Source organism: Saccostrea echinata, unplaced genomic scaffold (assembly GCF_033153115.1).
Source record: "Saccostrea echinata isolate AGI-Se365-2 ecotype Australia unplaced genomic scaffold, CSIRO_AGI_Sech_v1 ptg000018l, whole genome shotgun sequence".
Lineage (NCBI taxonomy): Eukaryota > Metazoa > Mollusca > Bivalvia > Ostreida > Ostreidae > Saccostrea > Saccostrea echinata.
Genome location: NW_026889767.1, coordinates 4,626,408 through 4,644,078, shown reverse-complemented (window position 1 = coordinate 4,644,078; position 17,671 = coordinate 4,626,408). Strand labels below are relative to the sequence as shown.

General features: G+C 32.5%; 1 protein-coding gene across 1 annotated transcript; it reads left to right on the top strand.

Moving 5' to 3' along the window:
- Positions 1–10,615: 10,615 nt before the first annotated feature.
- On the top strand, positions 10,616–13,820 carry LOC133189456 (multimerin-2-like). Its single transcript, XM_061324826.1, has 2 exons — positions 10,616–11,240; positions 13,402–13,820. The coding sequence occupies exons 1-2, from the start codon at positions 10,616–10,618 to the stop codon at positions 13,818–13,820; spliced, it is 1,044 nt and encodes a 347-aa protein (XP_061180810.1).
- The last annotated feature ends 3,851 nt before the right edge of the window (positions 13,821–17,671 follow it).

Genomic DNA, 17,671 nt, shown 5'->3' with positions numbered 1-17,671 from the left:
TCTTATGTATACGTTTTTGAATAAATTCTCCTTCATATGAATACAAAAATAGGTCAGCTAATAAAGGGGCGCAATTGGTACCCATGGGAACTCCAACAGATTGTTGGAAGACCAGATCTCCAAAACCTACGCAGTACAGTTAAGGCTACACATGAAGATAATATGGTAATGAGGTCATAATGAGGTTTGACGTCATGACAGTTGCTCCGCCCTGATAGATCTATATAAGGAAATAGAGCTCAAAAAAGTCATTTAATGATGATTGCGAGAATTTGTAATGCATGTCTGTATTTTCATGTTTAAATAAATAAACATTAGTGATTTTCTTTTATATAAAAACAAAACGTCTTCGAGATAATTCTCTTTTTTTGGTGTCGTTTGGCTGCATTCGGCTTCAGCCAAGCGCTTGCACTCGGTGACATGGAATGTTTACATCTAAAAATGTGGCGACAGGAGCTGAGATATGCAGTGGATAAATGCAACAAGCAGGCAATCTTTAAAGAAGATATGGATAAAATAAGAAGCCTAAGCTTTGTTTATCGCTTTGGTAAGAAGATGATGACTTTATTTCGGGAAATCATGGAAAACTGGGACGATCTGCACCACCTCCCTAGGCCAGGTCCATTTCTGTTCATTTAGGTGTGTATGCGCATATGTATCAACATGTAGGCCTAAACATACTATTGTTTACATCAATGTAAAATAACCGTGTACATGTACAATAAGATGTATTATTACAGTCCGTCACAAACTGTAATGCAGTGCCTTGTGTGTATGCCCCCCCCCCCAACCACACATAATAAAAGTTGCACACTTTTAACAATTTAATTTGCACTGAATATACAGAATTCTTATCATACAAACATGTTACATAATATAAAATGCACAGCATGACATGAATTGATATCAAATAATAATTTAGATGTAGTCACACTTGTAGTGTATAGGCCTACATGTATGTGAAGTCAAACTGCACAGTGCACAATGTATGTACACTGTAAATACAAGAGTTCAAGACCCTGTTAACTTTAATTTATACCTCTGACAATCAAAAATACCAATCAAAAATAAATGAAATTTAAGATTTCAGTTTTTTTTTTACCAGTGCTTCATATTTTAAATTTATTTTACAACTTATATCTATCTGTAGATCACTAGGCTGTAAATTTGTAGAATTTCTATATTAATGAAGATAAAATATTTGAATTTTCATTAGTCTGACTACACACAAATTAAGTCAGTCTTATATGTATATACATGTATTAATTTTATAAACTGTTTATATGTGCATTTTTTGCATTGTAGCTGCTAAGTGTTGTCTACAGGCTGAAGAATGAATAAAACTGGCATTACATCACCCAGAATTATCAAAATAGATCGATGCATCAGTTTCTCCACTAGGTATCATCACTACTAGTAAATAATAAAAAAAAATCTCACATTCATTTTATAGTATGCCAGTGTAATATTTTTTTTTTCAATTTTGTTTAGGTGAAAGAATAAATGTTACCTCTAGTATATTGATTTTATTTTTTTTTTTTACTTTAACTATAGCTACTAATCTTCTCTTGCCAATGTTATAGGTTTCAATTTCCCAGAAAAATTATGTATTAAAAGTTTGTTTCCATTTAAATTAGGAATTCCAGAAAATAAAGTGTAGCATGGTTAATGTTTTGCACAATGCAATGTCATTTCATTCTACAATAGTAATCATAATGTACCGTATATACTCGCCTATAAGTCGGTATTTTGGGAGTGGAATTTTTGTCCAAAACTCTATGTCCGACTTATAGGCGAGTCATAACACTTATAAGCGGGGAAATGGCAAATCCCTGAAAAATAACCTGGAAAATATACAACCGACTTATAGGTGGACCGACTTATAGGCGAGTATATACGGTATTTCACTCATTACATATATATTGTGTTGTAGCTCCTCCCAAACAATTTGAACAATTCATTCATTCAGGCAGCACGTGTTTTCACCAATCAAGTAAAAAGGTATGCTCATCAAGGCTGTAGGAACCGTGGGGGAGGGGGGGGGGGATAATTTTACCGACATATAGAATACTATAAAAACCATACCTATATGCTTGTGCACCCTCAGTAATAAACCCCGATGACTTTTTTTTTTAAAATTTTTCTTTATTTCTTTTTCCTGTCAAGGAATTTTTGGTAGTTGATATTACCCCCCATTTAAAAATGTATGCCGCCCCCCCCACCCCCCCCCCTCAACTGTAATTACTTCCTACAGGCCTGCTCCACATTGGCTAAATGTATAAACCATTATACATATTCCTGGCAAGATTGTTGAAATGATTAGATAATAAAAACAGTAGAATTAAAATATATACATGTATATGCTTTCTATGTTTCTCAACACCAATGAACTTTCCATAATGGTATTTCATTTTGTTTTCAGAACTGATTTCATCCAAAGGAACATGAACCGAATAATTTTGCACCTGCTCAGAATTACCTTCACAGCCTGCCTTTGAATTTGAAGAGCTGTGTTTATTAAATATATTTTCTACAAATATAATACTTTGACTTTTTAACTGTGCAGTGGTATGAAAGTTTGAAGGGTATTAAGATTTGAAACCTTAACGTGCATGTATTTTGTTGTTTGAGGTATACCAAATAGATCTAAATTTCAGCATGAATATTGTTGTGTCCACTTGTTTTTTTAAAAGAGTATCTGTTTCTTGATTACAATTTTTTTCCTATGTAATCTTGTTTGTGCATGGATTGATAGAAACTCAAAAAAAGGAGACTACCCCCCCCCCCCCCCCATGTGATTTGTGCTAAAGTACCCAAAGAAGTAAAAACCTGATATAAACACGGTATAATAATTTATTTTTAACATGCAAGTACGGTATATGGTATCAAAGTAGCCAGAAGCAAACTGGTGGTGGTTGGGGTAGGGGGGAGGGGGTTAGATATATAGAAAGGGAAACGGTTATTAATTACACAGTGATGATTCCGTGAATTGGCTAAAATATCTGAAATAGGTTAGGGGTTGAAGGGCTGACAAAATATGGGCTTTAGCAAGCCCAAAATAGGTTAAAATGAGTGAAAAAATTGAAGTGTTCAACAACTTTTACATCATGACCTGGCTGAATGAACCGCATCGCCATTGTAAGGACGTCTTAATCGTCCCTATTGTTTGTGTTATCTTACTTGGAGTTGAAAGGAAACGTCAGCTGATTAGATCGAAACACGAACTAAACAACTTGAATTTTTTTTTAACCCGGACAAATTGGAAAGGGATCACTGCAAAAATAGAAAGTTCCAAAATATCGGAAAGCACTTGTAAATATCGGATTCTTGGATTCAAATTAGCGGAATTCCGCAAAATATCGGAACAGAATCATCACTGATTACAGGTGTAAGCACTCCAATCCCTTCCTCCTGGTTCTAAAAAACTTTTAACTTAGTCTAGAATCCCTAAACAGTAGAAGGTTTGATAGCTACTACAAGAATCACATAGAATATATGAAAAAAAAAAACCAAAAAAAAAAACTTAATTCTGTCAGACTGAGTTTTGATTTTTTTTTTATTTGTGTACTGGGGGAGGGGGGTATAAATATTTAATTAATTGATAGGGCCTGTCTACTGTTTATTAGAAATGATTGAATCTTTCAATATTTTTTTACCATGGGTATGATTGTAGTGCGGCAAATTTTTGGCCTATTGTGAATTAACGTTTATATATGGAGCACGGGCCTCTGAATTTCTATCAATAAGCCGTTATATGATTGATCAGAGTGATATATATATATACCCCCTCTATATATAAATACATATATATGTATTTATATATAATAGAGGGGATATATATGTATTACTCCGAATCATATAACGGCTTATTGATAGAAATTCAGAGGCCTGTGCATGGAGGAAATGCGGAAGGTGTCAAAGACGTCTTGTGAAGCGTATAAAAGAACGAAGACATACAAAACAAAGTAAAGTCAAGGATTTTTTATGCATACCGTTCTGATTTAGTGAAAAAAAAAGCCCAGCACAGTCCGTAGGTATTATTTGTTTAAACTTTGCGAGGTACACAAACTCTATTAAGAACTAAAGAGTTATCTCCCATGCTGGGTCAATGATGCGTTTGAAAACTATATTTAGAATGAATGTGTCAAGATTTCAATTTTTAATCAAAAAGTGCAAGGGCAAGGCGACAACCCAAGAAGTAGGTTTTTATTTTAAATTCTTTATTTTACTGTATAGTTTTTAAAAAGTGGTGCTCATTTCTTTGTAATTCATTAGGTAATTTATAATTTCCGATGGAATTATGAAAATACCCTATTTTTTTAATACTGGTGTTTGTTTTCAATGATTAACTTAAATATCTCAGAAATCTAACTGACTGAGCATCAGTTTTGAGATAGGATAGATATCAAGGGACACACTGAAACATTGTGCAGTTTATTTTTTGTTTGCCTTGCCCTTGCACTTTTTGGTTAAATTTGACATTTCATATTTTGACCCTAAATCGGATCCCACGTGACTGTAGAGGGTCACATGATGAAAAAAAAATACTGATCTGAAAAGCGATGAACATACTCTTCAAAATGCCATTAAGATATTTCAAATAGAGTTTCGTGCTAAAAAATAAGACAGTTTAATTTTAAGTGTCTCGTTTCTGGTGCCTTTTGAAAGAAAATGTTGCCTTAACCGTACTGCGTACATAGGTATTGTTAATCAGAAACCCGAGCATCTTTTTCATATCTATTTCAGAGTACTTGTGGGTAAATCAAAAAGTTTTTTTTTTCTCTATCTCTGCCAATTCATATTAGACAAATTTATACCTACTTTCTTGATTTCTATGTTAAATGTTAGATTTAGGGAAACTTTACGATTATAAACGTCGCATAGGCTGTGCTATACAAGGACTGCATGATAGGATATTTTTTCACTGTCGGAATACAAGAGATATACAGCACTGTAGTTCTGACGTAGTAAATTGCATTGGAAATTGTTATGGAAAGAAAACATTTATGTTTTTAAAATACATATTATACTTATAGGCTTATTTAATTAAATGTAAATATTTAAACTTACAATGGCGACGTATTTTTATCACCAGTGACTTTTTTCCTTTCTTCTTTGTCTGTATTTTGTCCTCGAAATTCTAAAAATACAAACAATGATACATTTTTCTTTGAAAATCAAGTATTTTATTTTATTCTTATTATTTCAGAATGTGTTTGTTTTTCCAAACTTAAAAAAATAATATCAGTCTGGCTTCTTTCTGATTAATGCTATGTACATGTACAAGGCTAGCCCCTTTCTATAATTAATGAGTTTAACTGTTTAAAACATTATATTACATTTACTAAATAGATTCTTAAACACTGTTTACATCTGGATAAATACAATTTACCTTGCAGCTCCATTTTCTTTTATGTAATCGTCTGCTTATTGACTTCCTTTAATTTTATATCGTAACAATTCTGGAAATAATTTATGAAGTTGAATAATTTACATGTATAACATACACACACAAACAAAAAAAGAAACAGGAAATGTTTAGTGCATGATTGTCGAAAATCAATTGTAAAACGATCATGTAAAAAAAAATCTTCCATAACCCTAAACTGAAGAAATAAAATGCAATTGTAATTTCATATATTGATAATATTTTGCAAAATGCAGATTGTTTATCATTTCTTTGTCTTCACAGAAATTAAATACAGCAGACCATATGATAAATTATGATATTGTAATTGATAACTAAACCATATAAATATACATACATGTTCCTCGATTTCATGGTTTCTCTTCATTAATTAAAGTGTGACGAATAATTTCTGTGCACTTAAATTAAAAAAAATAAATTTTTCCTCAATAAGAATTGACATACTCTCTGCGCATTTATCAAATTAAAAATGTGTGGTTTTTCACGGGTATGTAAGTAAACAATAATTTGATAAGAGTACACCGGTGTGCAATAAAGAAATCTACTAACAATGATTAGTATTTTGTTAGAAGACTCGTGACCGTGTGCAAAATTGTTTCCTTATACACAAATGTTACGGCAGGTATAAATCTAATTCTTCCTGATTAAATTCACGTGGCTTTATTGCCTGCCAATGTCTCTGACATTGAAAACTACATTAAAATAAAACACAAAAAGGTATTATAACTCCGTACAATGTTTTGCACATAGTAGTATGTACTGTTGCATATTATGTAAGTTGAAAAAGCTGACAAGCAGGTAACAACATCATGTCAGATCGTAAGGCTCATTATTTCAATTGTATTTTAGAGGAACTGGGATTTAATTCTGCAAGCGGTTATACAACTTTTACTCATAGTTCCTTCTCAAGGGAGGAGATTCTTCAAAATCATATATCAGTTTTTAAATATCTTTAGTTTTCCCGACAATCGAATTGAATTTGAATTATCATATCTATAATGCATTCATCCTACAAACAAAGATACACAGCGGATTCCAGTAAATGTTTTACCAGACGTATTTCTTTACTCCTCCCTAAAATGTTAAGAGCAGTGAAGAAGAAACTTCAGGAGTACTGTACAACAATATATTCGAGAAGTAGTGGAAATCAGATGTGGATACCTTAAAACTCCAAGGAACTTTTAGAAAATTTGAAATCACACAGTTTACATGATTTAACAAAATCAACAAGCATTCTGAGAGTATTGCATTAGCAATACTAGTCCGCTACTGGCAAGTGTAATCTGGTTACCGTTGAAAAATGAAAATGCCATAATTCCGTCAAAAATCAATAAAGTGAATGGAAATACAAACTTGATCTTTAACACATCAAGGTAAAGTCACACACCAAAAATTAGCTCAATATCTGCAAGCGTTTAGAAAAAAAATTGCGGAAAACCCTGAACAATTTAAAAGGTCGTGATTCCGTCAAAAATCATTGAAACGGAACGAAATGTTAACTTGATCTGTAACTCATCAAGATGCACTCACATATCAAAAATCAGCTCGATATCTTAAAGCGTTTAGAAAAAAAAGTGCGGAAAACCAAGTGAGACAGACTGACAGACAGACAGAGGGTCAGACAGACAGACGGACGGACAGACTCAGAGGAAACCTATAGTCCCCTCCTGTTTCACCGGCAGGGGACTAATAAAATCAAAACGTACGACTTTTCAACACTTTATACACCCATTCCTCACGATAAATTAAGCCAGGGGTTTTGACAGCTGCTATCTAAATAAAAAAATGGAACTCGTAAATTTACTTACATGTACCTTGTCATTGGAAATTTGCAAAAAATATTCGTCAAAAACATTCTGATTGTACACAGAGTGTTAAGTTTAAAGAGGAATATGGATCAAAATAACATTCATTATAATGAAAAATTGATACATGTAATATCAACGTATTTTCCTCACTTTCTTAATAACTTGATCTTCTGTTGTCGTTTTTCGTAGTGGGCTCTCTCAAGAGACTTTATGTTCATGTGACCTCCTATGCTTTACATAAGGTATAAAAAGGGGCACATAACTCAGTTTTACTAACTGAAGACTCTCGCATTTGATAATTGTCATTCTTGATATAGGCATTTCATTTTCAAGTTTGGCAGACATTTATGGAAAGCTGTTTATGTTCCTTAGTTCTCCTGTCAAACGACTGAACTTGTTTTTTGTTAAAAGTATGCAAAAACAAAAAACATCATGTAGAAGTGAAATATGTCATTTATTAAAGCAAATGACGAAAGAAGTAAAACACAATTAACAAATTGGGGGTCAGAAAAAGGGGACTCAAACATCTTAGGCAAAATACTGCACAATCTGACCCCCAGCACCATAATGACATTGTAACATGATGTACATAGGGAAAAAAAAGGGGGGGGGGGGGCAACCAGACTAGAATAAGAATTCAAACCCTGTAATCTTTCATAAATTACAGTATACATGTATTTCAAGTTGATCCCCTTATAAACATAAGATTAAAAAAAAACATAAAATGCCCTAAACTGCTGCCTGTCATCAAAAAAAGTGGGTAAAACAAAATAACAAACAGCCATATGCTCTTAACTGCTGTTTACCATCAAAAAAGGTGGGTAAAACAAAATAACATACAATGAAACAAGATGGGTAAAACAAAATTACAAAAATGTCGACCTAAAAGAAATAACAAGCATTGGTGGCAGAAGGAGTGGCTGGCGGGTTCGAAAAATTCAGCAGTTCAATAAACGTTACTTTCTCTTTTGGTAAACAGATCAATAATGATCACGTGATGGAAAAGAGCTTTGCTGATTGGTTGAACCCATATTAGGGTTAGGGAAAAAGTTAAAACTTGTTAAATAAATTGAACAGTGGAGCTGCTTAGTATAAAACTAGGTAAAATACAAACACTGTTATATATTAAAAGTATTATACCAGAACATGTCACATAAATGAAATTATTTACAATAATTACTATTTTAAAAAAAAGAAACAAAATAAAAATAATTGGAGAAAAATGTCATTCTAAAATTTTCTCATCATACAAAATTGTGCAATGACTTTAATTGCAAGAACAGCTACCATAGAGGAAAGCAAAAGACTCTTTTAGGTACTGTAGATTCCTTGTTATAAGCGAGGGATTATCTATCGCATAATTTCGCAAGAAGCACCACATGCGAAATAAAATTACTCGCTTTTATTTTTATGGTGCAGAAATCCATGTAAAATCTCTTGATCAACCCCCCACTCGCGACTTATTTTTTTCGCGATTTGTCGTCTAAGAACCATTTCGCGATATTAAGTACTCGCCTCAAATAAAGAATCTACAGTATCTTTTGAACAGTTTTCAGGTACATGTAACAACCAAACGTTATTTATTAAAAGTAACCATTCAGATCTTAAGAAAACATTTTTATCTAAAATGCAAAAACCATAGGGAATAATTACTAAAACAAAAATTTCTTACTGTCTGGTAGATAAACTGCTTTGCATTTATAAAGTGAACATATCTGTGCCTCCTTTGTTAATAGATGAAGCATTTATCCTACAATAATACATGTAACATTTATTCTACATTTATGTTGCAATATATGTTCTAATGGATTATGAAATAGGGGAGGGAATGAGGATGGAGATATATCCATATCCATACATATATATGCAAGTTTAGTTCAGAGTGTGTTTACCTTATTGCGATTTAGTGAATTTGAAAATGTAAAAAGAAATGAAAGGGAAATGTACATGGTACAGCATTTAATTGAGGAAACCAAGATGACACTGAGGAGGGAACTGAAAAGTCACGGATTACACTGACAAAAGGTTTAAAACTTTTATTCACCATGCTAACATTGATATTTTGATTGACATTTTCTTTCAAGGTCATCTTTGTCAACAAATGGTCTCTACAGAAAAACAAGAGGCCCATGGGCCACATCACTCACCTGAGCACATTGGCTAGGAAAAACCACAAATTAGTTCAGTATTGAAAAGTTTACATGGGGGGGGGGGAACTTGAATTTTAAACTACCTGAAGATGCTTCCATATAAAAAACTTTGATCCCTAATTGTGACCCCTCCCTTCCTCCGAAGGTCATCATTTGAACAAACTTGAATCTACAATACCTGAGAATGCTTCCATTTCAATATGACTAAACAAAGCTTTGCTGTTCTTGAGAAAAAGATTTTTTAATGTTTTTCCTGTATATTCTATGTAAAACTTTGAGCATCTATTTTTGGTCCACCCTACTCCCGGGGGTCATGATTTGAACAAAATTGATTCTACACTACCTGAGGATGCTTCCATATCAATATGACTGAACAAGGTTTTGCTGTTCTTGAGAAGAAGATTTTTTAAGTTTTTTTCCTATATACTGAGTATTCCTATGTAAAAATTTCATCCTCCATTGTAGACCAACCCTACCCCAGGTGTCATGATTTGAACAAATTTGAATCTATACTACCTGAGGATGCTTCCATATCAATATGACTAATCATAGACTTGCTGTTCTTGAGAAGAAGATTTTTAAATTTTTTTCCTATATATTCCTACGTAAAATTTTGATCAACCATTGTGGCCCCACCCTCCCCCCAGGGGTCATGATTTGGACAAACTTGAATCTACACAATGTAATGGAGATTCCTATAAATTTCAACTTTTTGGGGCCAGTGGTTCATGAGTAGAAGATTTTTAAATTATGCCACCAATTTTTCACTATTTCTGAATTATCTCCCCTTGAATGAGATAGTGGCCCTTCATTTCAACAAACCTGAATCTCCCTCACCCAAGGATGCTTTGTGGCAAGTTTGGTTGAAATTGGTCAAGTGGTTCTGGAGAAGAAGTCAAAAATGTGAAAAGTTTACAGACAGACGGACTACAGACAAAATGTGATCAGAAAAGCTCAGATCACATGAGTTTTCAGCTCAGGTGAGCTTAAAATTGAAAAGATCGATAGAAATATGAAGGGCATTAACACTTTTACATCTTAGTGGTACATTAGGAAGAAAAGAAGACGTATCTCGGTTTAAATTACAATTACACAATTTATAACTATAGCTGCAGATAAGCTGCGTGATTGTGTACTTAAGACAAGTAATCAGATACCATCGAACAAAGTCACGTTTTTTTTCCACAGATAAATCGCTACTAAAAAGAGGGAGTGTTAGTGGATTCATCATGGATCTTCAATCGGTATTTATTTTCCTATGTTACGTTTCTTTTACAAATGGTCTTCTGAATCAGGGAACAGATTCCAATCATGGTGTTCCAGCTAGTATCAATTTAGATCAGGAACAAGCTATTTTGAAAAACGAATTTGCTGCCCTTCTCGATCAAGTGACAACTTTACATAAGGATATATCTACGTTGACGAGTAAACAACAAACTATGGAGATCGAGCTGACGAAAGAAAAACAACTCAGAGCTTCTGTAGAAAATGAGGTTCGGCAGCTCCGAGAATCGTACACAAACTGTAACAAAACCTTGGATAGAATGTCACTGGAGATTAAGGACCTGGAGTCAACCAAAGTTGGTTATAAAAATGATTCTGATTTACATGAAGTTTTGAAACACGAAAAACAGTCAGTAATGTTCGAAGTTGAGCAAGTGATAAATGAAAAATTCCAAAACGATCAAAATATATCGAACGTTATGTTACAACTAAAAGATATACAAGCTAAGATAGGCTCTTCTGCTATGTCAGTGTCTAGTATTGCTTCTGAAGCATTGAGCATCCGCCAGAAACAAGAAAATCTCACATCTGCTTTGTCTCTTTTGGAGAATAGTGTCGAATTACTTAAAGGTATGAAGCACATCATAATATTTCAAGTGAATTAATATAAATGTATCTGTTATTATTTTTTTACTCAAACAATCATACTGAAAACTTATATTCATATAACAATACAGTTGAAATGTTTTGATATTTGTTATCAATACAGTAATAACACCAAATCTTACCTTATATATATATATATATATATATATATATATATATATATATATATATATATATATATATATATATATATATATATATATCTTATAAAAAGGTTTTCTTTTCCTTGAATAAAATATAGCGATAATCGACAGTAATTAAGCTCGGATATCAAATGAAATAATACAAGTTTAGAACAGAGCAAGCACGAACCTCTAAAACATCAGAGGTGGGGTTAGGTGCCATGGAGGAGTAATTATACTCTGTCGACCGGTCCGACGCGTCAAGTACTCCTTGTCAAGATTGGGCAAACGGAAACGTACGTAGACAATTGAGTGTAAAAAATGGTCTTACAAACGTCAGTCATCACTAGACTTAATGATAGACTGTACCAGCTGACAAGGTCATTATATCGATTATAGAATTTAGGAAATGCTGACAATGAACGAGACTCTTGATATTATTGTTTCATCAATTTATTTGTTAAAGCTTAACACGACCCGTAAATAGGCATACGCCATTTTCGATATTACTATCTTAGATATCAGCACCAGGGTATACTCTTCGCATTCGTTACACCCGACTGCTTTATTGTCACGGGTATCGGCGTGGAATGGCGACCCGTGTTCGTGCTGGTTATCTTGCATTCCCTTTGTTTACATTTTATTGCAGTTACGCATATTTGTGTTTGTATACTGCACTGACCTGTGCAACTGTTGTAAATCTCTTTGGTATCTTACTCTCCTGCATTAGAAGAAGCAGTTATTTTGTCGCTTCCAAGTGCTGTATACGTAGCATACGTCCATCTACACCACACCGAACAGTGCCAAAGTGAGTGGCTCTATACAATGTATATAGGGGCCCTCAGATACAGCTCGAGTCCTATCGAATATGGCGGACACATTCTTTTTACGAAGCGTGTTCAGCTTTAATAGCTTGTCTTGTTTTAAACATTGTTAATAAGTAGTGCATGCACTTGAGTATCGAATCAACCGAGAGACATAAACTCCATTTGCTCGTGATAATGGTATATTGTTACATAAATATGGGAAGTTGAGGATAGAAAAGATGGGTGTATAAGGTGTTCAGAATGCCTAAAGTTTCAGATATATAAAAATCATAATTAATTTATGAATTTTGTAGTTAGATTAACGTTCTAATTATTAAAATTTATGCAATTATGATGAAAAAAACTTTTATAAGAAAAAATTTCTCAGCAATTTTTTTTATGCTATTAAAATAATAATGTGGGATTCGAACCCTAAGAAATAAAATTCCTGAGTATCATTTTAATTTAAGACTAACACGCTAACCACTATACGCTATACGGCTCCTAAAAAATAGAGGGATTTAAATCATGTTTAATATGACCCTTGACTAAATGGACTTAAAGTATTTCTCTGAAAGATACGAATGTTGTGTCATAAAAGTGGGTCCTTGCTCTATGTTTTTGTTAACTAAACAATGTATATTTTTACTCAAATATTGAGGATAAACTTTGAAAAGTCCACAACAAGAGACTATTTTTATGTGGAAGTTTTTTTTAATTTATCATATTTCTGAAATTTTGTAGTCCTCATGAAAACTGGACTAGGTAAATTTGAAAAGATGACATGTTTGTAAATGTACATCTCATACCTGAAGTACTACATAATTTAATTCTTTTCTTTTTTTCATCGAATGAACAATTTTTAAACTTTCTGATTTCATTTCAATGTACATTTAGATTTTTTAGCGCACAGATGATAAACAAGAAACTTTACATTATTCAATTTTATCTTTCTTTTTTATCGCGAAGGTAAGGCTCATATATATGTCCAAATTAAAAACGTATTTACTAGCATTATATATTATAAATGTTTTTAAGATTCCTTGAAACACAAAGATTTTTTAATTTAATAAAGGGTTGAGTTTTAGCAGAAAAAAATAGGTTATCAGCTGTCAATATAGATAAAACGTGATTTCTTTTTATGTTAATCATTTATATGTTGATTCTCGTACATATAACGGACCATATTTGTTTCAGATTCAAGTAAAAACGTGTATTTCTCAGCTGGAATTACGAATGAAATCAGGGATCCAAGTGGATGGAACAGCGATCAAGTGATTAAATTTCATAAAGTCATTTCAAACGTAGGTGGGGGCTACAGTTCATCAACAGGCGTGTTCACTGCACCAGTGGGTGGGGTTTACGTGTTCAGCTGTTACATACTTACTGATAAATCTTCTTTGTATGCTTACTTGGAAGTGAACGGTTCGAAGAAATTTAACATTCTCGGATACACTCCAAGTGGTAGTGCAGATGATGTTGATAGTGCCGGAAATCTTATTGTTTTGCCTTTACAGCAGGGTGATCGTGTCCTGATGAAGAAAACTGGTGGAAATAATATCAGGTCTGTGGGTGCGGCACCATCCACTACTTTTTCTGGTTTTCTTTTATACTGAAAATTTACAAGCACTTTTATTTATATTTATTGATAAATTTTACCCTAATTCTCTTCAACCAAATTTATCTTTCTTGACAAGGAATCACTCATGCTGATATACCCGGTTGTATCAAAATAAATTACATTGACGAATTGTGCAGAGCTGTAACAAAATAATACGCAGAACTATTAGAACATTGATCTAATATATGATTTGGGTGTGGTTTTAAATCGGATTTGACTCAGACAACAATGCATTGACTGTTTAACCATATACGTTTAAAGCAATAAAATTAATTTGTTTATATGTGTGGTAAAGTGTAAATATTTGAAAAGTGTATATAGTTTTAGTATTTTAGGATTTTGTGTTTATTTGTTATGTTTAGTAATATTATCTACAAAATAATTTTGATATTATTATTTACAGGAAATTTATTTAATTTAACTTAATATTTGTATTTCAGCAAATTATTATTTATTTAATGTATATTGTACTTTAGAAGATACAATTATTTAGGAATTACTTTAGTATAAATAAATATAAGTTCCCCTTATTGTAATAAACTTTGAGAGGTCAGTGACCTATGAAATAACCCATCAGTGAGATTTCATTGGTCGAGGTTTTTGGAGGGAAATCTCTTTGTGGGCAGTTTATTTTTGGTTAGAACTGGTCATACCAGTCTTTGTGTTCAAACTGACAGGATGTCTTGATGTTCCTGATTTCATACGATTTGGGGTGTAGCAGTCTATTTTCTTTGATTGTTCAATTCCAGAATTTCAGGTCTGTTCTTAATATTATTTTCATATATGATTGTGATTTTGTATGTTTATGTGAAAGTGAGTGAAAAAGGTGTTTGAATGGTGAATGCAAGTTTGAGAGATTGTGTAAATGAGCAGTATAAATATTTTATCAGACATTTCACTCTAATTCAAGGATTAAATTGTATATATGTAGGACTGAGTGAAATGAATAAATAAGTCTAAAGTTGTAAAACTATTTTTATCAATAACTTGTATAACTGTAATGTGATTAATAGTAAAATTAGGAATTTTATCTTCTGCATGTTTCATATAATTTAAATAATTCTTTCAATTTAAAAGTCTAGGTACTTTTCATTAAATAAAGCAGTTATTATTATTAAAGATTTTTATAGCAGCAAAGGGAGATTACTCATTGTTATGCATTCCTTATAGGACTGTCACAGCTACATGATAGTATAACTTTCCATATATACATCCAGACCTTTTGACCATATTAAAGGGTCTACTATATTATACTACTCTACTCTACTGTTACCATGGTTACTATTATTAAATAAAATACAACAATGAAGCAAGGATCAACTTCGTTTTTATTCAACGAACCCTATTACATATGTGAATCATTTTTCTGCATTGCTCAAGTTTTCATATGCACATAATATAGTTACAGTTTTTATTTTGAAAAATATAGATAGATACATGCATGTGTTTAGTTAATTTAATTATTGCACACACACACACGCACAAACACACACCCACACACACATGCACATCGGAAAGAGCAGATATTAATTAGTAATTCATTGCGACGATTTGAATAAAATTTAAGAATCTACAGTTGTCAGTTATTTTCATCTAAAATAAATTCCATTGATTTTGTTTATGACAACTTTATTTGTATATATAGGGAGTTTTCCAGTCAATTGTTTTCAAACTTATAAGGAGAAAAGAGGCAGATGATTATTATTATAAATATCTTAATTAACAACATGTACATGTACGTGTTTGGTAAGCAAATACATAGTATTTTTTATTATTTATTCTATACGTACTATCAAGATTTAAGTAGCCTGTACGAAAAAAAATGTTACTGTCCAAATACTGGCCACGGGAAATTAATATTTAGAGTATTATTCAACCTAAAGTTGGTGACTTATTTTAGGTAAATCTCTTTTACTAGATGTTCACTGCATGGTCAGCGTCTTATATCGTACATATATTTACGGGGTAATCATCCACTGTCAATCACTTCATCAGGAGAAGGGAGAAAATGTTATTTGAAATTACAGCAATGTTTCACTGCAAATATAAAGCTTATACAATTAAACTAAGTGATTCAGTAATTCCTCAATTAGTGTACATAAAAACATCTACCTACAAATTTAAATTCAAAGTAGTTATTTACTCGATGTTTTGAAACGTAGAAACCTGACCAAAAGATATTTTCGGCAGCAAAATTTTTACTTCTATAATGAATCTCAAATAGTGTCAAAATGAAAAGAACCCACTCCCCCGTAAAAGAAAAAAGAAAAGAAAAACCTAGCGCCTCTTCTTTAAAAAAAAAAAAAAAGAAACCCTCCATATCCATGTCTTTCAATTCTTTCATCTATAATAATTTGCATAATTTTTAGCTCACAGTTTATTTTAATTTTAGCCATGACACATAGGTTTTTCCCGATACCAAATCAAAGAAGAGAGCACAACCATCTCATGTGGAGTCAGGCAATTCATTTAAGCACATCACTGACTTTGGAATTCCGAATCTATGTAGAAAAGATGGTGAAATAGATCAATATGCATAATTAACTATCAATAAATCTACCCACATTTGGATTTTCCCGACCTTTAAATGGCTAGATGCGAACTGACTGTTTTAGAAACCGAGATCAATACAGGATAAATATTTTTAAGTCAGCAATTTTTGCCGCACGAGATATCTAAATTATTTTCCATAGACTTTCAATGTTTGTCTTGTTTAGCAATTCTTAATCGTTTCACCTGTATGCAGGATTAAGTCACAACATACAAAGAGTGATTAAAAATGTTTCTTGTTTTTCAACAATGCGATCTGCATCATTAAATTTATAGGTAAGTACATATTTATTTATATTTCAGCACTTACATTCTGTACATGTACATGTAGATAAAATTCAATATGTATGTCGTTGATAATAAATGCATCTCTCTCTCTCTCTCTCTCTCTCTGAAATTAAAATCGGCTTATTGGGCTCCTTTCTGGAGGATAAAATCAACCATTGCTTCGAGTTATGTTATGTAAAAGAATCTGCATACGGCAATGTAAAAAAAAAAACAATCCTAACATCATTGTTTGTAGGTTAATGACCGATAGGTGTAATAATTGACCATTTAAATGTTTATACGTACGCGAAACCTTATTGAACTTGACTCAGCTATATTTAAATACCCTTAACGGTTGAGTTCATCTCAGGTTAAGTGCATATGGACCGATACCAATCAATAACTCTCATCGATATGTATGCTTCACTGAGAAAGGTGGAATAACAGTACGGATGGTTTGTGATTTACTGAAATTATTTTTGTGAGGTTCTTCGGCATATTCTATGGATGTTTACAATATTTACCAACATTCTTTGAATTGAAAGGATATATTAGAGATAATGAACCTCATCCTGCCATCGTTGTCGAAGGTAAGTTTATCTATCGGGCATTGCGCCGGCCTTGGTAAAAGTGAAACTAAAAACAGCTGAACACAACAGGTAAACACGCGAGGCATCGACAGCTAGCGTCGTTAGCAACTGATTGTGTTTGATGTCAGGGAAAAAAAATGAATTATTTCTCTTTCATAACCTTAACAAGCTTAAAGACATATGATAGATATACATTAATTGTTAATTTAAATTTATTAAAGATAGTTGCAGCAAGACCTGAAACAGGGAGGGAGGTTGTAATCCCCCCTTTGCCACCCATATTTTTCTCTCCTTCCTCAAATTGAATCCTATATAGATTAGGTTTTATATGTAGTATGTACTCTTGTTGATGCGAGAGAAAAATATGTAATTATTATAATTTTCTTTGTTCAGATGCTGTTGTCGTTTTGAAAAAACTGTCCATCATGATTCATCGGAA

What these genes read in the sequence shown, in the direction of transcription:
- LOC133189456 (XM_061324826.1), top strand. Translation starts at nt 10,616, where the DNA reads ATGGATCTTCAATCGGTATTTATTTTCCTATGTTACGTTTCTTTTACA. An exon ending in TAGTGTCGAATTACTTAAAG is followed by an intron (nt 11,241 to 13,401) that starts GTATGAAGCACA and finishes TATTTGTTTCAG; the next exon opens with ATTCAAGTAAAAACGTGTAT.